General features: G+C 40.4%; 1 protein-coding gene across 7 annotated transcripts in view; it reads right to left on the reverse strand.

Annotated features, from left to right (window-relative positions):
- cadpsb (Ca2+-dependent activator protein for secretion b) overlaps window positions 1-27,361 on the reverse strand; it is a 59,944-nt gene that overhangs the window by 18,314 nt on the left and 14,269 nt on the right. For all 7 annotated transcript variants that reach the window (XM_034082799.2, XM_071203123.1, XM_071203122.1 and 4 more), the window contains exons 3-16: window positions 26,306-26,638; window positions 16,867-16,947; window positions 16,374-16,607; window positions 14,869-14,990; window positions 10,380-10,491; window positions 9,043-9,182; window positions 8,584-8,650; window positions 8,057-8,165; window positions 7,752-7,964; window positions 1,818-1,954; window positions 1,516-1,703; window positions 630-731; window positions 455-518; window positions 236-359 (exon numbers count right to left, since the gene is read on the reverse strand). In XM_034082799.2, the coding sequence (XP_033938690.1) occupies window positions 236-359; window positions 455-518; window positions 630-731; window positions 1,516-1,703; window positions 1,818-1,954; window positions 7,752-7,964; window positions 8,057-8,165; window positions 8,584-8,650; window positions 9,043-9,182; window positions 10,380-10,491; window positions 14,869-14,990; window positions 16,374-16,607; window positions 16,867-16,947; window positions 26,306-26,638 (2,026 nt within the window). The remainder of the gene's footprint in view (window positions 1-235; window positions 360-454; window positions 519-629; window positions 732-1,515; window positions 1,704-1,817; window positions 1,955-7,751; window positions 7,965-8,056; window positions 8,166-8,583; window positions 8,651-9,042; window positions 9,183-10,379; window positions 10,492-14,868; window positions 14,991-16,373; window positions 16,608-16,866; window positions 16,948-26,305; window positions 26,639-27,361) is intronic.

A 27,361-nucleotide genomic window follows, 5' to 3' on the forward strand; every position in this document is an offset into this window, starting at 1 on the left:
CAAGATCAATCTCATACTGGAATAAGAAAAAGGACATCTGAGAAAAAAATGTGTATTATTTTCCTATTTTATTCCACACACAACCACTCGCTGAGCATTTCAATCTGAAACCATACGTGTTAAATGATATGACTGCATTGCACACATTATAATGGCCGTTATGGTATAGGATTTAATCATTAACACATTCGCTCCAGATTCATTATGTCATGTTGGCCTGTGTGTTTCTGGTTACCTTCGATTGTAGCATATTCTTGAATCCGCTCGTAGTTGAGCTGAGCGGCCTGCTCCAAACATTTGCGGATCACTCCTTTGACTTCTTCCGGTGGGACTGGGGTCACAATGTCCTTCATCAGGACCTAGAGGACACATGTAAGACAATGTATGTAAGCTGTATTCATTACAGTTGTTGTATCTTAAAGTATTAAACACTTTCTCAAATATATGAACAAACCCTCTCCAGCAGAGATAATGTGGCCTTCAGTGCTCCCTCTGGACGGCCGAAGGGGAAGCAATATCTGCAATGGACACAAATATATACAGAAAATGTCATTTCAGTGGGAAAGTATACATCGGCTAAATGTTTTGAAACTTTTGTGGTTATTTGCTGTTGGGGAGTCGGCTGTCACCTGAAATTTACAATCTGGTTTTCCAAAATCACACGCAACCGCTCCTTGATGTCTTCAAAGCGCTCCTTCTCGTCCACTTTCACTGTGGTCAGCCCGTCCGGCCTATGAGGATCACACCCACACACTTTCACCCAGCTGAAACCCTGCAGTGGTTCAAGTTATGCAACCATTCATCGGAGTCTGACAGGAGGAGCAAGAATATAACAAATGCTGGCAGAAAGCGTAGTACTCCCAAGATACTGACTACAAAATGTGTACGATGTGTTCAAGATCAGAGTTCACTTTGTGTTACACATACAAAAAAAACGACAATGTCTCACCTTTTTTGCCCTTGAAAGAGTGGTATTTTGGAATCCTTTCTCTTTCTAAACTTGAATATGCGTGCTTGTTTAGAGACAGTGGGAGGATCTGGGCTCTGGGAGCTCTTTGGTGACATTTGGGTCTCATAACCCAGCGGCCCCCAGTAATTGCTGCCCTCTCTGACTTTAACGCACGCATGGGAGGATGAATAATATGGACAGTAAGAGACTATGGTAATAAAGGACAGAGAGAAAGGAAAGCAAAGAAAAATGGTAGAAAACAAAGACATATGTGGAGATATACAATTGATTAACAACATAATGCAACATGTAACACAAACAGCAGAACAAATTTAACAAACAAAAAATAAATAAATAAACATGGCAAAATTAAATAAATGGAAGACAAAAAATGCCTAGGTTGTTTGAGGCTGACTTCTCTATTCTGTTGTAGTGCAATGTTTATGGAAATCGAGTGTGCTCACCTGCTATCAGATCGACTAAAGGAATAACATTTATATTTGATGGGCTTTCAAATCCTGTCACTTCCAAAGCACGATATTTTAAGAAAAAAGATAAGGGCACACCTGTTCCCATGGACATGAGAGGCACAAAAAGCGAAGCTGTAGTGAAGAAGAGTGGGGTCAATAATAGCCCCACCCTCTGCTCTTTCCAGTAGATCACGCAGGTAACACAGATGTCTGTGACAACCTCGAACTCCATTCCTGGCACAGTACTCGTCCAAGACAAACACCTGGCCTGGACTAAACCAACCCTGCACAAAACAAACACAGATGGGGATTGTATTACTGTATATCGGCTAACAAAAGCAGCCCACTGCCATAAATGTATCATGTGGGGATGTTATAACAGGCAGAGCGTCACCCACCAAGCAGCAGAAGGTGTCATTGAGCCTGTGGTCCAACGTGAGCCGCTGCACCATCTCGAAAAGCGAGGCGTGGTCAAAGCTACAGGGGTTAGCGGAGATAAACTCATCCATGCCATGTTTCTGAGCTCTGTCAGCATCTATCCAGCCAACGGCACAGGGGAGAGAACACGGTTCAGAGGAGAAGACATCAGTGAGGAACAGGCAAAAAGCAATTGTTTTTTGAAACAGAGAAACAACAGGGATTGTTTTTTTTGCTACTTCTAAGGGCAAATTATAAACACTTACAGCTTACATTGTCAACTTGCATTGTATCACGCAGCGTAAAGATATTTTATGTATTGGTGGATGAGATTCTATTGATCTGAAGCGAAGCTCAGAGGCAAGGGTGCTTCTATTGTATGCATGCAGGCATCTGTGTGTCCCTTTCCCTGATGTGTTTGCAGGGGAAAGATCCAAACCATGTTTGAAAAAGTGCTGGTTAGATAGAATTAGATGCATTCTTCTTAATGTATTCAATAGATTCTGCCATTCTCGATTGTTGAATGTCACTCTGGTCCCGACAAATATTGGGATGTGTGCTAAAAAAAAGACAGAAATATGGCAAAAGAATAATTGACCAGAACACACTGTAGAGATACAGTTTAAAGTGCTTATTTAGGGGAAATGTTGTAAAAATCAAACTGAGTTTTGTAGATTTGTATCCCATTATGGATCCTCGGAAGTCATATCCTTTCAGAATTGTTATTGTTTTTCTTGCTTCATAACTTTTGCCATCAAGAAGACTATCAGACTTTTAAAACCCTACATTGAGCTGTGAAATTCAATAAAGGAAAGAACATTAGTAACATCAAACTGTGTAAAAAAAAGACAATGGGGGATGAAAACACGGTGGAAACTGTTTATTTAATTCTCTAAACCACAGAAGAAAACTAACTAAACTGGCTCTTTAAATAATATCTGTCAGAGACAAAATGATGGGGATGAGGATCATTTGAAATAGATAAGAGATGCAGTCCTCAGTGTGAGTGACAGGTGTCATGTCCATGAGACACTGACATGATTGATGATGATTTGGTAGTGTGGGTGGGAGGTGTGGAGGCCTGTTCTTAGCTGGGCAGAGCCGGGGCAACATATAGGGCAGAACTGACATCTGTCAACCACCAGGTCAGTGAGAGGGAAGGGAAAAGACTGATACTGGTGCTAAACATTCATTGAAATGTTCTATAGGAAAAAAGAGCCTAACAAAGGGTTATACTTCAAGAAAATTTGCTTTTTTACTCCAATCTTAGAAGGTAAACCTGTGAGACAACAAGTACAATGTAAATGATGGAAATAACAGAGTGTTTGAGGACGAGGGACAAGACAGGTAATGTAGGTCAATAATGTAAAAAGAGTAGAACGGTTAACATGTGAGGCTTTGAAACACGGAGAGAAGACAGGTAATGGCTACAGAGGCTGGATGACGAGACAGGATGTAAAAAGATGTTGTGGGTAAATTAACCTTTTAATGGGACAATAAGACAGTGATGGGACAGGTCCTTCATGAAATTGATGACCACAAGAAGGTTCTCTTAAGTTACATCCAAAGAGTGAAGAGAAGGTGCCTGGGGCTGACAGACAGTGAGTGGGCGCTGTCTGCTTTGAGTAAATGAGGGAGTGTAAGTGCAGGATACACTCAATACTCCAGTAACATTAGCATAACTTACAATAATGATAATGACTTCAACCATCAATAAAATGACCAAATACCCAAAGTGAATAGGCGGGTACTTTTGCATACATATATAAATTATCACATGCTGGATAACAGTGTGACCTTTCATTGAGCTTTTAAATGTCATGCACATTTGCAGACCCATTTTCAAATTTGCATTTTTATCTTTTTTTGGCATTCCTTTTTTTTCTCTACGCATTTGCAAGTTGACAATACTTGAATATGTTGCAGTGTATTCATGATTTCTACAGAGCACACTAACAGGCATACCACTACCGGAGAACTCTAATAGGGTAGCAATACAATTTGGTGCAAGTACATGGGTAAATAGCATGAAGCCGACAGAGGCAAAACTGTGTCATTCTCTGGGAGATGGGGGAAATGAATGAAAACTCCTGTATTTGTACAGAAGTATGGACACATGACACAGGTGTTCTCCTATTCAGGCAAAAAAAGGGCAGTCAAAATAAATCAAAATGGATATTTTCTTTCTGGAGGTTTAGCACGGGTCTAGCTTCCATCTACAGGCCCATCTACTGGAGGAGGGGGGGGTCTGGAGTATTTTATCGTAAGAAGGGGCGGCATTAGCTACTCCTTTTCTTTGGCATTCAGAATACTCCGCATACATATTTGCCAACTCTCATGGAGAAAAAGTTCCAAGGAAAATAACTAAAAGCATTTGAGCCCTCTGAAGTAAAGCATGATCAACACGTTAAAGTGTCAAAACTCATTTCAATCATGCATGAAATATATTTTTAAAAAAGAACTGCATCACAGACTCTCATCATCATTCACACTTAATTTACAATTGTTCATATTTAACATCTGAGGTTTTATCTAGCTGTAATAAAATAATCACTAGCTTGTTTTCAGATCTTCACATTTATCTATAATAAATGTAAACATTAAATCTTTCTCATGTCACATGTCATTTTGTATTTGTTTTCTTGTATGTCACCTTTTGTCATCATATTGCTTTACTCTGAGGGATCCAGTCACCAATAAGAATAAAGAGAGAAGGCAATTATGCAACAACTATAATATCAACTAACCATTGCTGAGTCAAATAAAAAGTTCTTAGAATAAAATACATGCATCCTATATTGGCACGAATGGATGCTTATACTTTGATCCTCAAGTTGAGGTCGTCAAAAAAAAAGAATTATCAACTAATATCTAAGACATGAGGCGAGACGTGAAAAAAGGAGAAGAGGGAAAGAAGAGAGAAAGAACGTTGCATTTGTCAGATAATCGGCGGGGATTATCTGAGCTGTGCCGGCTACAGGGAAGCACTTACCCTTGAGTCCAGCTAGAAGACAGCAGGGTAAGAAGGGACAAACCAGAATAACATAAAGACTAGCAACAAGGCTGGAGGAGAGCAATCACGAGACCCTGACCTAGCAGCTGCAATACTCAAGAAGGGTACAGGCAAAGCATGAAGAAGAAAACATAACTTACAAACAACAACCTATACCAACATGAGAGTTTGTGGGCGGTGGTGTGTGAGTACATGTGAGGATATGTGAACTTGACAACAGATGTTGAGGCACATTAGAGAGAAAGAGGGAGGCAGAGAGACAGAGTCAGAAAAAGAAGGAGACTGAGAGAGAGGTAGAGAAAAAGATTGTGTCAGAAATAGAGGGAGAAAGAGAAGACTGCACGATCCTCATCACTCTACTGCAGTGTTTTCTTTCTGGTTTATGGACGAGTACTTAAGAGCTACATATTAAGTACTGTCACTTTTAAAAACTGGAGATCAAACATAAGGCTTACTTTTAAAAGGAGACATCGGCAAACACATACATCTACCAAGACGAAGCAAAGTCCAAGTCAGTTTGATGTGTAAAAGCTGCCTGTGTCTTTTTTAAAGGAAAGAGGCTATGAAGGTCCTGAAAAGGTTGAAATAAATGATGGAGTGACCATATGACTGTTTGCAAGAGATTCAACATTGCCACTTATTTCAGCAGAACAATTGAACATGCTTGGAAGGGGCACTCCACTGGTTTTGGAAAAGATCATTCTACTGGTCATGGTTAGTAGAACCTGTGAGAACAGCATCATGTATTTTGCACTGAGAGGGAACTCCGTTAGACTGGATGTTTTCTTTTATGTCTTTAATCAGCTCAGCGTGAAATTAGACCAAATTGTGTTAGTTAAACTGATCGAAATGTGTTAACGCATAAAGCTATTTGAGAAGCAATATATCAACAGAAAAACACCTTAAATGCTAATCCAATTCTGTGTAGCAAGGTAAGCTTCATGTACTAGTGTATTATCTTTTGAAACCTTGATGAAATAGCCATGGTTCAAAAGTTTACTGTAAGTAGATGTCAACTGAATCATATCAATATGGGACTTCCGTGGGTTTTAGAAAATAACCCTGATGATGTCATTGTGATGTCATCAGGGTCAACTGTTTGAATACGACCATGTTTAAATTGATAGTGTGCTACGCTAACTACAGGAGTGGCATTTTGTATATGTCGGTGCTTTTAGGATTATAAGTGTTTTGCTTGTACCCATTCTAGGGGCCTGAAAGACAGGATAAATCACCCTCTTAAATATTAAGTATGTCTCTCACATGTACTCTAATATTATATAATTGCAAATGTAATTGTTGGAGTACCCCTTTAAGCTGTCTATGAACTCCTCATATATGATACATGTTTTGTTCTTTCTGTACAGTATATATATTCTACACAAAAAATGTGATGTTCACTAAGCCACTAGCATGTCAATTGGGAAGAAAAGAGAATGTGTGTACGCCGCTCAGAACCTTCATAGGACTCTCGTCTCTGATCAGTCCACTGCAGCAGAGTCAGGAGGGCTGTGTATGTTATGATCCCAGTGCCATTCAAGACCACTAGGGGGTGAAACATGTACGCGTGGTGTGCCACAATGTTTCAGGGAGGGGGTAGGAAGTCTGTGCCACTGAGAGGAGGCTTTGAATGGCAACAGCTGGCATCAGAGGAGTCAACTAACCACAAGAACGATCACATACTGGACAAAGAAACCAATGGAGAAACAACATAGAATTCATGTGATAAGATTCTGAGTACTGATCCAATTCATGTCTTTATAGTTTTACTCCAATTAAAGTATTGACAAAGAGTAAAATAAACGTGGGGCTTTTGAAAAAAGTATTATACAACTATCATTATAACCCTGGATTTCCATATTTAGTATTAATGAGTAATGCCAATTTCTTTTTTCTCGGTTCATGTCAGAAAAAATACAAATCTTGCTCTTTAGAGCTGGTGAATAAATCATTCTTAAACTATGGAGTCAAAAGATGCACACAGTCATGCTTGTTTCTGAATAGCAGGATCTATTTTTGTGTAAATAGTATGTGACTTAAGCCAGTAGGCCTGAAAGGTCTATGTTAGTGTTGTTAAGGGCAACAATATTCGAATTTCTGAAAAAATAAGAAAATTACTACCAGCAGTCATACCCAACTCGAGTATTGTATAGATTGTGTGAAAAAAAAAAAAATGGTGCTGGCAGTTTCTATGGTGATGTATACAAAGTAAAACATTTAACCCTTCTTTAATGAGGGGGGACACAAGAGACGGTTGCAACAAAAGTTGGTACAGATGCAACACTACTGCAGACAGTCTTACCTTCACTTTGCTACCTGAACTCTGGTGCAAGTACAGTGACAGATTGGTTAAAACTTCAGACATGTTGTCTGGCTTGGACATCATTCAGTGACAGGGGAACCATCTGAGAAACTGTCTCAGAATCCCGACTGTCTTCTCCGCTGCCCTCTACAGCCACGACTGGATTAAAACAGGCCTATGGTTAGGACAAGAGCAGCACTCCCTGGCACTGTCAGTCTGAATTCAACCCCAGCTTGAATGTTCAAATCTTATGTGTGGTGACCTATTTAGTTCATACAAAGTTTGCACGCCAAATCCTGCTGCTGCACGAGTATTTTTCGGCTTGTTCGTTCCTTGTGAACAGACTGATGGAATAGCATGGGATTGCACCTTTAAACAGTGTGAGAGTGGTGACAATGAGTGGAAGTCCATAAGATGCTGGAGGGATCTGTGAGAGACCAAGGCATGTGTGTGCGTGTGTGTGTGTTAGTTCTACCAGCACGTTTTGTGACTGCAGTGTGGAGAGCATGGCATGAGACATTTATGGGTTAGAGCTTATACTGCATTGTGGATGAAAACTGCTCTTGCCAAAGTGACCGTTTTGTGTTACGGGCTACTCACAGAACTGAGAAATGGGAGCATCCATTTGGGCCGAGGAACCCCCTTTGGAGTTAAGTTTCTGGACCTGAGTGGGTGGGACAGGCTTGTGGGACTGGCCGGTGGCTCGGTACATGGCCTGGACCCACAGGATGCGGTCCTGCTCATCGTCGCTGGCGAAGATCACAGTGTCGCCTTCCTTCACTGCATTGAAGAAAGCCCTGCCACCATCCAAGCCTGAGACAACAGGATAATAAAGAGCAAGTCGTTAGCGTTTCACAGTATGTGTGTGTGTACATAGTAACAGCAAGTCTAGGTGTCCGTCTTACCTGGCTGGGGGTCACTGTAGTCCACAGTATACCCGTCCAGCTGGAGCAACTCTTGGGGTTCTGACTTTTTCTCTCTGTAGCTGCACATGGCGAACGTGTACTGACTCACCTACAACCCAAAAGATTAGTGATCAATTCAACCAGCCATGGGAAAGCTTTTATGTACTGCAGTAAAGTATGATTTAATGAAGATTCATGAAGATGTACTAGATTCTAGTACATCTTCATGAATCTTCATTAAATCATATTGAAATGTGTTGATTTTGAAATGTTTTGACAATGTTCTAGTAACTAGAACATTGTCAAAACATTTCAAAATCAACACATTTCAATAGATTCCTTTTGCATATCTTGCATATCCTGCATAGTATATAGTATATATATATATATATATATATATATATAAACAGTACCAGGTCAGGCAGTACATAAATGTATTAATTTCATACATTCAACATTGTTACTAAGTATGCAACAAGGAAGAACAGAAACAACCTCAACACTAAACACTCTTATTGTGTACCCACCTGCACAAGGACAAAGAAACGCTTCTTCCAGCGCTTCCAAACATTCTTTCCAAAAGCCCAAAGATACCTGTCAAAACATTGTGCACAAACAAGGAGACAAAACGCAGTCTGCATGTCACAACACAAATTAAGGTAATTTGTCGGCATAACTAGGGCACAGCAACTTTGCTAAAGAAAGGAGAAAAAGTTCAACCAAATTATTTATATGAAAAAGCTTCATGATTAATGTTGTCTTGAATATTTTAAGTTTCTTTCAGCCACCTCTCATTTAAAAGAAAATCGAAACTACACACTGGCATCCACCAGGGGGAGTAGTGCACTTCACAGTATTTTTCCATGGTACGTGACTAGAAATGAGGCCAAGGAGCTGAGAGGGGCTGGAGTTCTTAAGGAAAACATGGAAAATAAAAGGCACACAGGAACGTCACTACAAAGCTTACTTGGCAGCGCATCTCTTACCCGCAGTGTTTCATGTTCTGAGGTTTGTCCATACGTATGGCCAGTTTGATCCTCAGATCTTGGTCGGGGCACGCCTTGGTCACAGTCATCTTGTGGAGCTCTGACTGCTTAGGGCTGTTAGGAGTCGGGTGGAGGACGACCTGCACTCAAATAAAATGGACAGGATAAAGTGAGACTCCATAATCCAGAACATTCATATATGAGGTGAATCTTTGGGTGTGTGTGCAAGGGCATGTGATTATGTTTCATAATTCTTTTTAAGAGAAAGACTAAAGCGAGTCAGGGTAAAAAAACAGAACAGCACTTTGCTCTGGCTCCCCCGAAGAGGGGGCCTAATCTCTCTTTGCCGAGTTAAAGAGCTTTGAGGAAGCCTGCTTTCCTGTCAATGCTAATGCAGTGGGAGATCAAAGAGCCTTGTCACAGCCAAGGTCACTGCCACTACAGGGACGCCTGAGGCGTTTCTGCCCAAACGCAAACCAGCAAAACCACCATCCTTAACCATTCATCACAGCAACCTTACATATTCACACCTCAGGGAAGTGCGCGTGAAGAACTGTTTATGCTCTCTCTGAGTTGGAGGAGCAAAAGACTTAACAACTCATTTTTTCAGGCTTCTTCATATCTCATTAGAGAAGTTCTGCTGCATCGTTCTCTCACATCATTCCAACACAAGCGTTATGGTGAAAGAATCAAAAAGTGAATCAGAAGTGTTTGTTGGAAGCACAAGCACACCAGAATGTGTTGCTCCATCCGACAGTACTCGCAAGAAATCAAAACTGATCAAATGCCCCGGGACTAGAGCTGTTTGTTTTGTTGCAAAATACATTTTGACAACCTCTTATTGAACATGCAAAAATATTAAATATTAAAGGTTATGTCTGAATCAGATGCAAGTGTTAGTACACTGGAGACCAAGGTGAGCTTATTAATATCCGAATGTCAATTAATTTTGTCTGAACGCTATACAGTGTGAGACTAATGTAGCCTGCCATTGGCCGCCTTTTTCCACTCTCCTCATAATCGCTGCCTGCGCTATTTATTTGGCAAGGGCACTAGCAGATGATATTGATTGGTTTTAAGAAAAATAAACAAACCAGAGCATTTTTTTCCCTCCGTTATATAATTATAATGGCTTCAACCTGACTTTTCTTGACATAGCTTTGTGGATATAATGCTTGTGAGATTGATTGTTTATGTATTTTTAAAAGCAAAGAGGTTTAATTGCTTCGTGTAGTGTTAATTTGTTTGACATGGGAGTCTTAATACAGCATTGTTGGGACTGTGTGGAAATCAGAGTATTTTTTGTGTGAGTAAAACGAAACAAATGGATGTGTTACCCTTCCCAATTCTTTGTCCTCCAATGCCAGCACCCCAGTGCTCTCGGTAAACAGTTTCACCTTGACACCAGGCAGAGGGTGTGTGGTGGTGAAGTCCCCTTGGGTGCCCCATCTGAAACACACAACAAAGACACTCCAGAGGTTAGCTTCCATGGCAGCGTGGCAGCACAGAGTTCACAAACACAATGACTTTATCTCCTGCAATCATCAAATCTCTTTTACTCGTCATAAAAGTGTGAGTTAGTTAGTCAACTGAAATAATATTAAAACGGTCAATAAACAAAACAGATAATAATTAAATAAATACAATCTCAGTTTTGACAACAAAACAAATCCACAAAATAGCGGCTGACAGTTTTCCAACCACAGGGATTGCAGTCTACAACAGAGGGAGCATTACATTGTTTACACACACACAGATGCACAAACCACAGTACATTTTTCATCACAGAAGAAAGGTGATAAGTGACAGACTGGAAATAAAAGAGAAACACTGAGTTACAGTATAATGAAGTCTGGACAACACCACAGAAGAACACACACACACACACACACACACACACACACACACACACACACACACACACACACACACACAACACACACACACACACACACACACACACACACACACACACACACACACACACACACACACACACACACACACACACACACACACACACACACACACACACACACACACACACACACACACACACACACACACACACACACACACACACACACACACACACACACACACACACACACACACACACACACACACACACACACACACACACACACACACACACACACACACACACACACACTTTTCCATCTTGCTTTCACACTTGGTTGAAATGCATTCCTGTTATTTATATACCAGACATCTTTAAAGCTGCACTTGGCAATATTTGTATATAACAAAACACTCGTGTTATCAGCCAACATGACTTTGTGCGTCTGCAAAAGAGAGATGCCACAGACGAGCTAAAATTAACTTCTGCTGTCAAGTGTATTGTATTTTAATCCTGTATCCGAGACTTGCCTCAAAAGCAAGACGCTGAGTAGAACATATTTTATACACAGAGGTAAATCAAGTTAAAATAAACTGAAAATATTTGTAATGCATTATCAAATGTCATAACATGAAAAAACTGATTAGGTTGCATTGTGTAATTCATTGCCACAGGCAGCAAAGAAATAGAGGTCAGCATGACCCCAAGAGGAGACAAGCTTAAAGGATAGGATTCCTTTTTACTTTTCACGTATCTACTTATGTCCGTGTCACAGTGTTTGGTTTATGATTGATTTAAAAAAAAAAAAGGTGACCCTATATTTTAAGAGCAATACATACTCAATCTCAATCTCACCAAAAACGCCAGTAAATAATGTTTACTGTAATGTTACAAAACATATATTGGCTCTATTTTCTTCTGGCTGCCATTTGGGACGACAAACATGAAATTCTGCCTTTTGCAGCTGTAGCAAACATAATATAAACGCCTGCATTCCTTTTCTATAGTGACGTACGGAAGACATCACAGCCTTCGAAAGCTGTTTTTCTTGTAACCGTTTCAAACATTTATAATGAATTGCTACTTAATGCACTCAAAGAGACTGCAGTCCTGACATGTGCAGAGCAGAGAAGCTGCTGACTGTCAGCGAGGAGCTGGTAGCGCGCTGTGTTCATTTTTAATGGAAGCATTGTCCTGGCATGAAGGTGACCTTGTGGATCAATCTGAGGTCTATTAATGGATGTGTTGTGCTCCCACAACTGTTCAAATACATGAAGCTCTCTGTCTGCTCAACTGGGTCAAATAAGAAAAAGAATGTCAGAATCACAAAAGAATAAGAGGTAATAATTATTGAGGCGATGTTAAGAAAAACAACCCCTTTATTCATTTATTAAAGTTAAGTATAAAATCACAACAGTAAGTGTAATGTCTGAGCACAGAGTTAGAGAGCATAAGCAATTATGGTATGCAAAAAACCTGTGGTAGTATGTACATCAATACATGTATTTCATGTGTGTTTCTGTGTGTTTTTACTGTGTGTACGTACCCACACACACACACACACACACACATATTACTCTCGCCTTGTTCTCCTCTAATCCTCTCTCGCATTCATGTCCTTCCCTCTTTCTCATACTCTCTTCATAAAATGGCTCTTGAATTAAGGAGATCAGAGGAAGATGTTTGGTCCTTAAAATAGCTTGTATTTGCATGAATGTTTCATGGACCTCTTCTCTTGTATCTTGTGCTATGCAATTCTGATTAATTAGATGAGGAAAAAAGGTAGATATATTTAGCAGAAGTTATATTTGACTACACCAGGACACCATCATTGTTATGGATGTAGTCTAGAATAACAGGGAGTGAAGTATTTTAGGATATGTGTAAACTGCTGGGACTCTCAAAGAAAGGAGGGGAATTTACAAACTATGTTATTCCCTTTCATGCTCGACATACGATTACACATGAATTCTCACAACTTGGTCAGCTGAAATTCAAATGATTCAGTAAAAAACAAAGGGTTTTGGTTTCAGCTGCGTATCATGAATGTGTTAAGGAAAACAGAGATAGGAAAGGTTTTTGCTTTCCCACAGGTACAGTATAGTACCCCTTGGGGGGGGGAACCAAAGATCGCAGGGGGGGCGCCAGGCCTCAGATGATTTGAGGCCAAATATCATATTTAGACTTTTTTTTTTTTTTTACATATAATTGTAAAGCAATACATGATTGTCACCAAAAGCCTTGTCTCTACATTACAATAAAATATAAAAAATAATTGATAATTACATTTGAATAACAATTCAAGTTAGTAGCTATTAAAGGAATAAAAAGACAGAAATGTATAATTCTTTCTTTAATATAAATGTTTCTTCTGCCCGTAAAGTGTCCAAACCGGGCTTTTCTGGATAAGCGCATTTTTAAAACCTAGTCATTGTCCATGCCGGTTTCAGTTGGATTATTTGTCACAGTTGCTCCAATCAGATCGGTCTCTTCCATTTTGTAAATTATTTACGACTTTTGAATCCACATAAACACATCGGCAAAATCCGGCTTACTTTGTGTTTTAAACAGTTTAATCCCTTTGTGAATTGTTTCTACTTCCGCGCCGTCCTTTAATTTCTTCATACAGCGGGAATCCAAATTAATTATTCCTGAGTCCAATAACCATCAAAGTCACTCCAATAGTGCTCCTTAATTACGCTTTCATCCTCCTTTAACAAAATACTTCACATTCATCCAGTTTGTGACAGTAGTTGTAGCATTTTTGAGAATTTTAAACTTTAATTACCGCTGTTGCCCCCCCCCCCCACACAAGGGGGCGCACCTTCCAACAGGAGTCATTTGGGGGGGCTCTTGGAAAAAAATGTTGGGAACCACTGGTATAGAGGGTCTGTGATCAAGGCCAATCATAGTACTACACAAAGTCTGTATTAAAACTAGATTTGAGATGAAGTGCAGATACAGGTTAGGTGTATTCTAACTCCAAGAACTCTGGTCCCAATAATAAATATGTTTGAAATAGAAACATTGGAAAAAAGGAAAATGTATGTTTAGCACGGCTGCACAGTCACATTTATCTTTAAATACAGTGCATCAAAAGCAAAGTGCCTTTGAGAGTGGATGACGCATCAGAGAAACCAATGTGAGCACCACAATCAAAACCCCACTGAGATGCAGGTTGGTATACTGTAGGAGTGTAGGTTAACACTATTTTCTTGCAAATGGATTTCAGCAAGGGCATTTGAAGGTTTTCCCAGGAGGCACAAAGAATCATTAAATGAATGGTGCAAACTCTTATCAGTGCATGTTTTAAATAAACAGTTTTAAAATATGGAGGGATATGAACAATTATTCATATAAAAATGTCCCTTTGGATGAAATTAATAATCAAAAAAAGCCTGTAAATTACCGGCAGTAGTGGAATAACTGAATGTGGATAAGATTAAAGAAATTAAACAAGGTTAGGAAATGAAATAATTAGGAAATGTAAAAATATATACAAAAATATTCTTGGTCACATTTTGGCTGCAAAAAATAATTACAAACTATTTAAAATGTATTTAAAAACTCCTACCTGATACCAGAAACTCAGCCGAAGCAGTGCTGATGGAAACACTCGGTTGATAATGCCTGTTTTCATATTATACCATATTACCATTTGTACAAATAAAAAAGCTCTATTTATTTTATTCTGGCATAATTATTTGGAGTCTTAACTGGCTCATGTGTTTAGCTTTGGCTGCCAAATGCAAACATAATCGGATAAACTCACCATCAAACAATGTGCTGGATACATTTGGCAGGACTTTCTTTTCAGGTTTTTCTCTGTAGTTTTCAGTGAGAATCTATATCTATATATTCCTCACCACAATAACTGAAACAGCTATTAGCTATCTATATGGGAAAAGCAGCACTCCGCATCATCTGATTCTTTATATTTTTAAAACAAATGTTCAGGGCCTTACGTTGGCTTGGATGCCTCTGCCTGGTCGGTCTGGAGTTTCTCGCCTCCCTCCACCTCCATGGTGCAGTAGACAATCCTGTTCGGAGCCAGAGACTTCAGCCCCACCACTTCCATGATCACCACCTAGAAAACACCAAAAACACCTCAGTGAAGGTTGCAGACGAGAATGACTCATCTTTTGAAACAGGCCATAGAGCAACACGTCGACAATGGATGTGAAGGCGGCAAATCCTTCAGTTTGACAGAAATGTAAGAAATACTTTGCCAGCCACAATCACAATTTACACTTTCAGCCATTGCCCTGATATTAATAACATGTCGATTTTAGCAGCCTTTCTACTGGAACAGCCCATAAGAATGATGGCCGTCCTTTCTGTAGAAACGAGTCTCAATGCTCAATCTGCTTGTGGGCATACTCTACACGTCTTTAATCGCTCATTGAATACAATATAATACTAACAGTGCCAGGGGGCACTCTCATATTGTAGCAGTACATTCTAAGTGGGAAACCCAAAGGCAGAAATATGTGCTGTCAGGGAAATGCATCCACTTTGAATCAAAGCATCCACCACATCCACTAATGTCTTTGTCTGGTTGCCAATATATCAAATTATAAGGCGAGGAATCTCTGTCTGTGTCTGTCTGTTTTATGTCCTCGGAAAATCTGGAGAGCGGTTCATCTCATCTACTCTCCAGGTGGTGGGTGTATTGTTTGGGACCTGGGGGGGGTCTTTTAAATGCTTAAAGACTGTACTCGAGATTATTTCAACATGGTTCTCAAAAAAAGTCCAAGTTGTAGCTGAACCGATTACAAAATAAACACATCTCACTAATAGCGAATTGCCGCTAGTGTGCAAATAATTTCAGCATTTATATATATTTATATAATGCGTGCCCACTAATGTGTGATAGAATAGAAAAAACTGTGTCACATTATTTGCACATTAAATACTGACTGAATCTGAAATAGCACTGCATCATAAGAAATGAGGTGCGACTGCTCCCCGTCCTGTTTTAGCTCATCTCAGACAAGCTGATAACAAGATGACTCACATTCCCCATTAAGGAGCAGGTAAAAGGGTTTTTGTGTGTGTGTGTGTGTGTGTGTGTGTGTGTGTGTGTGTGTGTGTGTGTGTGTGTGTGTGTGTGTGTGTGTGTGTGTGTGTGTGTGTGTGTGTGTGTGTGTGTGTGTGTGTGTGTGTGTGTGTGTGTGTGTGTGTGTGTGTGTGTGTTCTTCACATAGCGTCTGTTCCACCCTTCGAACAGGTCTGCTGTCTGTTTCTATACTTAGTCTCGAGCAGACAAGTAGTCGATGACAGCTCTGATTTATGAGATCTTGTATAGCCAGCTGCAGTTTCATTAAGTTTAGATATTCTGGTGAAATAATGTTTGCTCTATCTTGCTATATTTAGAAATACTGGGATGTACTCTACGTCATAATTATCAAAACGTTGCAACTTTTCACATTTGACTTGAAATTCTAGACAGATTGCCAATGCACTTTACCTCCAAAGTGAAGGACAGAACCACATCAGACTTGGACAGTGTGTTCTCGTCCTCCTGGCCCATGTCGATGATGGAGGTATTGTGTCCCCGTTTCGTCTTCTGGAGTTTGAACTCCCCTCCCTTGGACACTGGCATGCTCTCCAGATTAGCCATCAGCTGGTTCACTGAGGACTTAAGCTCCTCAATGAACATGGCTTCCATTTCTTTAGACACAAATTTGGGGAACTTTCCACCCTGTTGGAAAAAAAACAGAAAAACTCTGGATGACAATTAACAATTAGGTAAACATAGGAGAATCCAAAATGCTGAAAACATCACTGTACTTTCCTCGTATGACAGAAGTATAGTACCATTTGTAAATATGCATTCTTTGAAAATGTACACTCTTTTCAGCTGTTGGTGGAAGCTCCCACAGTGATGTTTACACCACAGTGTTGACATGTTAACTATATAACAAAGCATATTAAACAGTCCCCCGTAGAGTCTGACTCACCCTGGCAATCTGGTCTGCCATCTGAAGACGACCATCCAGCTCTCTTCTGATCTGGGCAGCCTGCTCATCCAGGTTGTCCAACTATTGATACAAAGAGAGAAGCAGGTCAATGAGGTCGCATCAAGGGCCAAGATATACTTAAGTACCAAACAAGGGTCAGTGTCAAAGGTCAACAGCTCCCAGCTTCATTATCTGACCATGACAGATGAAACCTTCAACAAATCCTCAATTAAAACACATAATGCAATGTACATACACAACTGATAACATGAGACAATGCATGTTCAGGGTTTTTGAGTATGTATTTTATTAATGCAATTTAATTATAAAATTAAATGATTTCCTGATAATTCACTCAGTGGATGCTGAGATAACTGCCTCTTGTGACCTGCACACAAATGAGCCTGTATAGCATTAACCTAAATAATGGAACGATGCACATTGTGTGGACTAGTTACCATTACCAAGTATCACAACATTTGTCAACTCATGTTTGTTGTGGACATACGTGGAATCATAGGTTTCTGCTTTGATGTTAAAAAAGTGAGTGGTGGACACAAAGAAATGTGTTGCATACATATTGAATCAAGATCCCAACTGTGAAGTTACCGACAGCTGGAGCCTCTGTAGCGCAATGTTTTCAGGATGTTGTGCAATCAAGTGACAATAGCCAACCAATTACCTTGGGCAGAGAAAAGGAGCCGGGTTCAGAGGTTTTAAAAGCTCATTTATTCTAACTTCACACCGATAGCCTCAATTGATGTCGCCTCAATGGACATCATATGAGGCACATGATCAGACTTAGCTTGGCTCACTCTGGAGCCGCACATAGCTTTATAAATGTGAAGTAGTCTCTCTCCTTTAAACATAACTTTAAGTGTACAATCCATAAAGTTCCCCATTAATACTTCCTGTGAACTAAAGCATTTGAATTACCTGTATATATAAGCTAACATGTGACCATTACATCTAAAGGTGATCCTTTTATTCGGTATAGATGAATAAAGGTATAGTGGGCTGCAATCATAGCAGCATGGTGTGGCAGCACACATGAATAGAGCAAAAGGTAATTCATCAATCACTCATAGGAACCATGCTCGATCACCATCGAGACCCTGAATGGAACACTGTTTGCAGAGAGGTATTTAAAAAAAGTGTTTGGAAATGTTTCATTTCCATCTTGATTTCAATCAGAAGAAGAAATGTTAACCTTCTGAAAAGGTCGAGCTGAGAGAGGGGCAGCGAAATAATTTATACAAATTAAATGTGTTCTTAGGGCTAAGGAAGAGCTTTGACTTGAATGAGTCATTCCACACTGTGTTGGCACGATATGAGACAAAACCAGTGGTAATGTAATTTCTTGGAAATGTTTGAAAAACGGCCTTCATTGGACAATAACTGGGCGAAGATGTCTGACATCTGTTAGCCTAGTTTTTGCCCTGGAGTAATGAAATGCAGAGAAATTTACAGCTCTCTCACATCAATAATGAACGAGAGTTTTATATTAGCTGACACAAGGAAATGAAAGAGAGGGTTGATATCTCTCTCCTGCTCTCTGCTTATATCTGCTTCACGTCTCCAGTTATTCTCTCAGCCAAAATGGCTCATTCTTGTCAAATGTGATGTTGTGACTCACTAGTCACCACCATTTCCAGGACGGGAGCCTAATTGAGACAGAGTATCTCCAGCACAGTTGTACCTTGGGAGTCACAAACCTTTCCACACAGGGTTGTTGTGAAAGTTTTGAGTGAAAAAGGAAAATGTGCTCTCACTCGGGTGATAATACATTGCAAAATCCATGAAGTTTACACACAAAATGTATTTTAACAGTGGGGGAAAAAATATATTGCTTTAGTTTTCAAAAGGATATATTCCAGTTGGGTTTTTCATAGTGGACGCATGAACAACTGAAAATGTGCAGTAGAAATATGGCAGCTTGAGCAAAAGAGCCTTCATTTGTTTGACAATTTTACTAAGAAAAGTCATCCACTTTTTATTATTTATGAGTTCATATCTGCTTCAATTCAATAACTTTTCTTAATCAGAAAAAAATCCAAACAGCAAGTGTTCGGGATTCATTTTGTCTTTACTTCTAGATATTTAACCTTTCTGCCTGTTGACGTTTATCACCAACCCTGAGTCTGTTATCTCCCGTAAGGAATGTGCTAATGCAGTCATATGCACTCATTCTCAGTTTTATGACCGGTCAACTCTCGGTCACAGAGCCTCAGAGTCAGGCAAGTGATTGAGTATCTCCAGAATTTTGGGGATATCTCCAGTGTTCCTAGGTGTTTACGCACCATCCCGCAATATGTGGATTAACTCTCTGTACACTGGTTAAAAGGTCTATTCGAGAGAGAGGCTGGTCAGAATTGATGTGGCAACCCACCTGTGCAGTCAGAACCTCTGGCTGCTGTGTGACTTGTGATGTGAATTTCTCCGGCCGATACTTGCATTAAACTATCAGTGTTTGACATCAAAGCTCCAACTCTCCTCGTGTCTCTCTGAGTCCTGACTCTCCATTGCTGCAGAAGTTTCCCTTACAGCAAGGAGCGGAACCAGGGAGAGTTTCAATGTGAGCAAAACACACTGTTGACTTCAATGCAACGGGTAAATGTTACATTTTCAGGAGAAATTGTATATATTTTTTTTATAAATGTCTGTCTTCACACAAAGAGTTACCATTGTTTTTTGGCAAAACAACTACCTGAAACATTTTAGTTTTGTACATTTAGTATTAATAGTACTGTGCAAGTCAAATAAGAGATCAACTTTTACAAAGAAACAATATGAGATATTACCCCAATGAAGGAGAGATAGCCAAAAGACTTCTAAGAATGAGCATAATGTGAGAGAGAGTCATCCCTGCACAGCTGTATGGTTTCTCCACTCTAACGGTATCCCTGATCTTTGTGATACAATGCCTTAAACTCTTCTAGTCTCCTTCTGCACGCATGCCAGAGCTCACCTCGTGGTGCCTTATGATATTTCACCCACTATTATTACGTTAACAGGCCGTGTCTTTCAGGCTTTGCTATATTGATTATCTGCCCCGCCCTGCAATCCTTTTAAGAGGGAATGAGCCGAAGTCATGGTGGAGCCGTTAAAAGCACAGCAACGACTGAGATCAACTAACACACAAAACATGGATGATAAAAATAAATAACAACACAGAGTGGGGAAAACACACTTCAAAACAGTACTATGGGCATCTAGGTCATGCACGTGGTAGAGCATTTTCTTCATGCAGAATGCTTAGCTTTTGTAAATCTAGATGCTGGTATGGATTTGTCCTGCCTTACATATGTCTGTAATTGATTTTGCTCACTGAAGTGTACATTATGAAATGATGTCACCCAGATGGCCTCTTAACTAGAGGACAGTCAGTGTAAACCGTCAAGTCTAGTAGTTACCAGTGCTAGCCACTAAACAGCCACCCTGCTACATAACCCAGAGTTCCTGTTTAGTAGAGCACATAATCAGACTTGCCACCAGCTGCAGCAGAATGTCTGCACTTGCAACACAGTAGTGCTCAGTACTGTTCTGCCACACAGGGACACTTAAACAGTGGTAAGCACCCTGCTGTAGGAAGTCTCACACGCAAGAGGTTTCCCCTTTGCATTGCCATGTCCAAACAGCAGAAACCAGATTCACCCGCATTCATTACTGTGACTGGTAAAGATTGCCTTCCTGCGCATAACCTTTCCCCCCTGCTGCTGGCGATCTGTGCAGCCTGTCAAAACACTCAACAGCTCTGGGCACTATTCGAACTGCGGTGCCAGCGACATCTGACTTGCGCAATCCCAAAAGAACTGCCACTGCCATGGCTGGAAATACAGCAGCTTGGCTTGTCTGTGTTTGACACTGCATTTTTATTGTCTCATCTTTGTGCCTCACCATCCCACAACGGGCCTAAATCCATATGTCCAGGCAATTTTACACACTGCAAAACCTGCATACTGAGTACGGCAGCAGCAGATCATATTGGTCATTGTGACTATGGGTTGAGTCGAGCTTGTCGGCAAAATGACTAACATGAGAGGAGTCACTCTGAAGCATGTAATGCGAAGGGGGGATGGGGCCAGTTTCTTCTGTTAGTCCCATCTCTCTTTACAGCAGTGAAAGGCAAAGACAGCCTTGGCAGTGGGAGGAAGTAGAGCTAGAGGTCAGTGTCTGTGTGAACCAAAAGCCACCCCCTACTGAGCCCCTCAGCACCCCAATCTTATCAAGCCTACAACTACTGAAAGGTCACTGTTGTCAATGGCCCACAGGCTCGATATAGGTGGACAGGCAACCCCATATAAAATGAGGCTGGCTAAAAGGTAAGTTTCTCTCTACGTTACTGAAGCTGACAGCAGCACGGCAGCTAAATAAAGGTGACAACGCCTCAGTGTTAGCCAAACTGACAGAAGTTCAAAGGTGACCGAGCAGAAGCAGGCGGGTAGTTAACAGCCCAGCTGATGACAGAACCCCAGGTGGATGCTGGGATATTAGCAGCAGATAGCACAACCAGCCAGGGGCGGTTTCTTGTAGAGAACAAAGGCTGGGCGGACAGGGCTACATTGGAGCTGGATGGGACGTGGAGGAGTTGAAGCAGCTGGTCTATATTTAGACTTGCTGTGTGTGACTATGTGTCTGTGTGTGAAAAAGTGTGCAGTGGGAAAGAACGCTTTTCTTGTATTGCGACCTGGAAGACATGCTAATTAGGAAATGTGCTAATGAGTGGATATTGTAAATAATTTTCCAACGTGGCATCTAACATCTTAATCTACTCAGAGAAAATGTCTTCAGTCTAGTGGAGAGATTTGGTTTATTTGGTCCTTTGATATTGATCAATTAGATTAGCAGGTGTAATGTGAAGGTGTCACTCATAGGGAAAAATCACTACGCTACACTACAGTTCCCTCCAGCTACAGAACATTGTTTCGGTCTTACAGTTTTATTTATTAACTCTCACCAGCTTGAAGAATAGTGATTTGTTTAAGACAAACTATGACAAATACAAAGGGTAAATCTTTTCATTTTACCTTACAGAAATCATTGTCTTTCAAACCAAGTCCATGTGGGTGCATCAAGCCACCCTGCGTTTCAGCACCACTGATTTACAGCCTAGAGGTGGCTGGCAGGCAAACTCTCCCAATCCTGTGTGCAGTGAAGGGGTTCCATTACGCAATTATATCAGCTACCGGCTAAACCAGGCAGAGCTCAGGACTCAATTCCCAAATAACTGTTGCTGACGAGACATTTAAAGAAGAAAAGTCTGTTAGTTGGAGGGAGGGCATGATTTATAGCTCAGAGTCATATGTGGGGTATTTTCATGTGCTTTTGCCTTGCTTTTTCTCCAAGGCTTTATAATTGAATCATCCATTTGAGATTAGTGAAAAATTGTAAATCCACTGGTGTGAATAAATATCAATGATTAAAACACCAATAAACTTAAGTTCAGCAGACACAGATAAGCAGATTAATCAATATGAATAGACAGAACATAAATCAACTAGTTGATAATAATTGTTTCTGTTATTTTGTAAGCAACAACATCAAACATTCACATGTTTTTTTAAGAATGAGATGTTTGTTCTTTGTTATCCATAATAACTTGGGTATATTTGAGTTATGGACTGCTATATTTGGCAACTTCCCTTCTGACATTTGCATTTTCTATAACAAATTGATATGAACACACACTGGACTGAATATGAAAAGTTAATGCTAGCTCATAGTCATAATGCAAAATAACTGCACAAGTGCAGTCCTGCAAAGCTTCTTAGCTTCTTATGGTAATTGTTTTGTTTTTACTTAGGCCTACTGCATGGTTGACACTGAACCCCTCTTATCAACCAAACAAGTACATTCATTCTCCAAACATCAGGAAACCGGAACTGGAGCAGTGAACTCAACACGTTGCGTTATAAGGAAACATTTGCAAATCTTTGAGAGAAAATAAAACGTGACTTATTTTAATCCGTTTTTCTGCAGCAGGCCTTAGTTAAAGTAGCGTTAGTTTAGTGATCCACATGCAGTGCGCCTGCCCAGGAATAGATAGAGTAGGCCTACAGCATTTCCGGCGAAGGGTGAAGCGCGGGCGGCGCACGGAGTGGAATTGAAATGTTTGATTTGAACGTCGGCTTCACCCATTTTGCCCCGGGCAAACAATGTAGGCTAGTGCAGAGCAGACAGTAAACATCTGTGAGAACTCAAAATACAGTCGAATATGCTATGCGATGGTGGACCCCAGGTAAAAAACTCTAGCGTGTATTGTTTTCCCAAAGGCTTGCGTAGAGTACGCTGTCTAACCGAATTACGTATGCAGATAACGTTACGAAAGTGTTTTTCTCGCAGTTGCTGGAGACCAAAGCAGAGGTTAAAGAATAGTTAATATCGGACTTACATTCTTCAGATAGCCATGCGTTTGACTTTAAATAAATGTTAATGTTGCTCCTTGTCTTCTCGGAATGATTAGGGAATTACGCAAACTCGTCGAGCAAGCTGGCCGCTGTTTTTTTAAACGTTATCTTGTTTATGGAGTACTTCTGCCCCCTTTTGGCCAAGAGAAAATAATGCGTAATTGAGAGAAGACTATAGTTGTAGTCCATATAATAGTTACCTAATACGACAGTAAACATATTGACATTTGACACAACCTGTTTAATGTCACGCAGTATCTGTTTTGCACTGGTCAAACTGTGCAGTATTTTGGTTGGAGGATCTGAGAGATAAATAACAGTTATATTTAAATGTTAAGAAAAGTATAAGCAACATTAAAAGTGGGCACTAAGTTCTATAAATAATGTATCAATTATGGTTTACCCAACTGTTTTGCTACAGAGCCTGGTTATGCTTGGTGTTGCCACAGCTACATTGCTGCAGCCATCAGACAGTGAGCATGCTCAGAGCAGGCTGGTGCAGCCATACCAGTCTGATGAGTCTGTTAGTCATTTCCAGAGGCTGTTCATGCTGTAGCATGACACAGAAATAGACCAGTGCTTCCTTTCTAATATTTGGCTGTAACTGCATGAAACGTAAATCCCCAGCAATAACAGTTAAAAATGATGGCCTCTGAATCCCAGCCAATCCTTGAAAACCTTTCATCAACTCCCAGCAGCCGGAGCCCATGCTGACTAGATTGCTGCATATCGTTTTTGGTGACATCATATTTTAGAGTGCAATAAAAGGCTGCTGGGACTTACTGACAAGATGCTCAAAGTCAACATCAGTACAGTCAGATGTATTCATGATAAGAGCAAATGAATGGCAAAACATTCCAAAAAGGGAAAGCAGCTGGACTAAAACAGATATTTTAAATTGATGTTTTGCTAATGAGATACTCTTTGCTTGATGCAGGTACACTTATGATCCATTTAAAACCAATCTCTCCCTTTGCACATCAATGTCCTGCATAATGTGCCATTTCTACCTACCCATAACTGTCACATAGCAGTATTTCATGGCAGTACGAAGCTGCACACATGCATTTCTGTAGCATACGCTTTTATGTTTGTGAATCGTTGAATGTTCTCCAGTAGCTCAGTATTGTTCAGAGTGGGATCTGTTCAGGGAAATGGTATTATGTTCTGCATGCAGATTTCAGACCAGATCGTACAGCTCTGCTGGCAGCACATTAAGAAAAACTAGGTTAAGCATCTTCAAAGGCTTGGGAAGAAAAATGCACAGTGGATTTGGAAGCTATGGCGATGTATTGCACCTCAGCTTTAGAAGCATCTAACAAATGAACACTCTGCAGAGACCCTATTGATCTTTCCCAGAGACATTTGAAGAATACAACAATCTAATGTGTTTAACAGCACCTCATGCCATCTGTACCAATACACTTGCAACTGTTGAAGAGGGGTGACACCCGTTCCAAAGATATTCAGCATTTTCAAACTCACTGGCTTCCAAGAGGTGGGTCCATTAGATCTTAATGAAATGGAGAGCTATGTCTTTTTATGCATTAAATTATGAGCAGATGTAAATGTGTCAGCGTCCTCCTCCAAAGCCTGCGTGTTGAGATTTGTAATCAAGCTTCTGTAGAAAGAATACATCGGTGCTGCTTTCAGCATTCCCATAGAGAGCTGTAAAGACAGCCAGGGAAGGAGAGTTATGTCTGGCACAAGCCCCCAGTGGCCACTATTATCCACCTGCAATCTCAACATATCTCCACCACAATGAAGTATTGCTGGCTTCTGGTATCACAAGCTACATCTAACTATTAAGCAATGCCTATTCAGCGACACAACAACATGATGTGCACGGCAAAAACCAATAAATAAACATGCATCCAGAATCAATACCATTTTTTTTTCCAGAAATCTTGTCATTAAACTAAATAAGAAAAGGATGATTATTGAAAAGCATTTTGGTTAAAGGTGGGGTAAGTAAGTTTGAGAAACCGGCTCGAGATACACTTTTTGTTATATTCCATGGAATGCTCTTAACATCCAGATAGCAATGAATATCTTAAGTGCTTTGACAAAAAATCCATAAAGAAATGTCATCTGTGGAAGCCGTGGCGCTGTAAAAAGCACGACCAATCATCTGAGCCGGCCCGGCTAAAGTAACTGGATGGCCTACCTGCCTGTCAGCCTTCCATCTGTGCACAAACGTATCTCGTGCCCTCATTGGTCATGTGCGCGTTCGTGTGTGTTGGAGGAGGGGCTCTGTAAGGAAGTGGCAGATTTGTTCTGGCTGTGTATTTTCAAATTCTAGCGCACTCGAGCTGGTTTCTCCAAAATTACCTACCCCACCTTTAAATCTCAAATTCCATCGATTACTTTGACATATTTTTCTTATCTGGTGATTATATGTCAATTATCCTGACATCACACAGTTGTTTTATTCATATAGACCAAATATTGTGTTTTTCATATTGGGGATTATTTTAGAAAGATACATTTTCACAATAACCTGGTGCATTTGTTGTCCAACTCAAAGATTGGTCTTGGGAGCTCATGTCTTTTCTGACAAGCAGCCCAAGACTTATAGATATTCAAATTGCTATTATATAAAAAAGAGAAAAAAAGAAACACACCTTTTCCTCCAATAGCTTGAGCTAGACATTTATGAAAATGTTTGCTTTAATTGTTAACTGACTAATTCACTATCAAAATTGTTATAAAGAATAATGATCTGTCGAACAATTAAGTGATTCATCGACAAATCATTTTAGCTCGTAACCCATCCACTTACTACCTGAACTAAACCATTACTGTCTCATTTGTGACAGAGAGGAGGAGGCTGTTTTGAGATAGATATTTGCAAGAGAATATATGAGGTGTACTGTCATTTTCAGCTAAGAACCATTGTATTTACTTTGCAAATAATGATGATAATGTTTCCTCCTTTCACCAACCACCATATTTAAAAAAAACTTCTGAACCAGCACTCTGATATGAGTGTGAAAACTTGGGACGTGTCACCTGTGGGCTTGAGGTCTTACCTGACAGGCTTGATAGAGCAGCTGGTGCTCAAACTTTTTGATGCAGAGGATATTCTGGAACATCTCGTACAGCTGGTCCTTGCTGAGGATCAGCTCAGAGGCCGCGCTGGCAGTCATGCGTTGCTGCGCCTTGCGTGGATCCTCGTCACCGCGGTAGATGGTGTCGAACTTGGCCATCCAGGAGCTGAGCACCGTCTCCTTGCTCAGACCGTCGATCTCTGGAAGGCTGCGTACGCGCTTCTCAATGTGCCTCTTGAACACTTCCCTGAAATCATTGGCCGAGAAGCCGCCGCTCTGGACCATCTTAGCCACACGGTCACTCTTTAAGAACACCTACATCGTGAGAGACCAGATGTCATTAAATGCGGTTTTGTAAGAGATAAACAGAAGTGTTTTTATTTCAAATGATTTATTATCATTTGCAAGACATCCAACACTCCTTTGTAGTAGAGTACATGGCATAGCTTTCCTGGCACATTTGTTTCTGTCTCAAACACAAAATGTCTGTCTTCATCGGCCAAAGGAAACTGTTCCTATTACATTTGGCATGTATGTAAAGCTGTGACTCAACACGGCCAAAGCTACACTCTGTCTCCTGCTCATGACAGCCTAACAGGGACAGAGACAGGCGAGGCTATATTGTCACAGCATCAAGCGAAGTAACCAACAGAGCTGACTGCTTTGTCACTCTTGACAGTCACATTTTGTTCTCAGAATCCTTTATGGTGAAAAACAGCAACAACTGTACTGAAAGATTACAGTAGAGTTATACATTACGCTTGTCATTTGGTGTATAGGGTATAATAAAGGTTTGAAGGGTGATATAAATATGATGATGGTTTCTAGTTTTGCAGACCAGAGCATTAGGGAGCATATATTTGCCATAGACAGAACACAAAGCAACCTGTGATCCTCATCGTGTAAGTAATTAGTATCCCTGGCTGCTACAGTACGATAACGATGCCACTTAAAGATGATGAGTTAATTAAAATAAATAAAGTAAAAAAAACAGCTTACGGCCACAAATAACCAGAGCGAAAAAACTAATACTTATAC

The sequence above is a fragment of the Pseudochaenichthys georgianus genome, chromosome 5 (genome assembly GCF_902827115.2).
Source record: "Pseudochaenichthys georgianus chromosome 5, fPseGeo1.2, whole genome shotgun sequence".
Taxonomy (NCBI): domain Eukaryota; kingdom Metazoa; phylum Chordata; class Actinopteri; order Perciformes; family Channichthyidae; genus Pseudochaenichthys; species Pseudochaenichthys georgianus.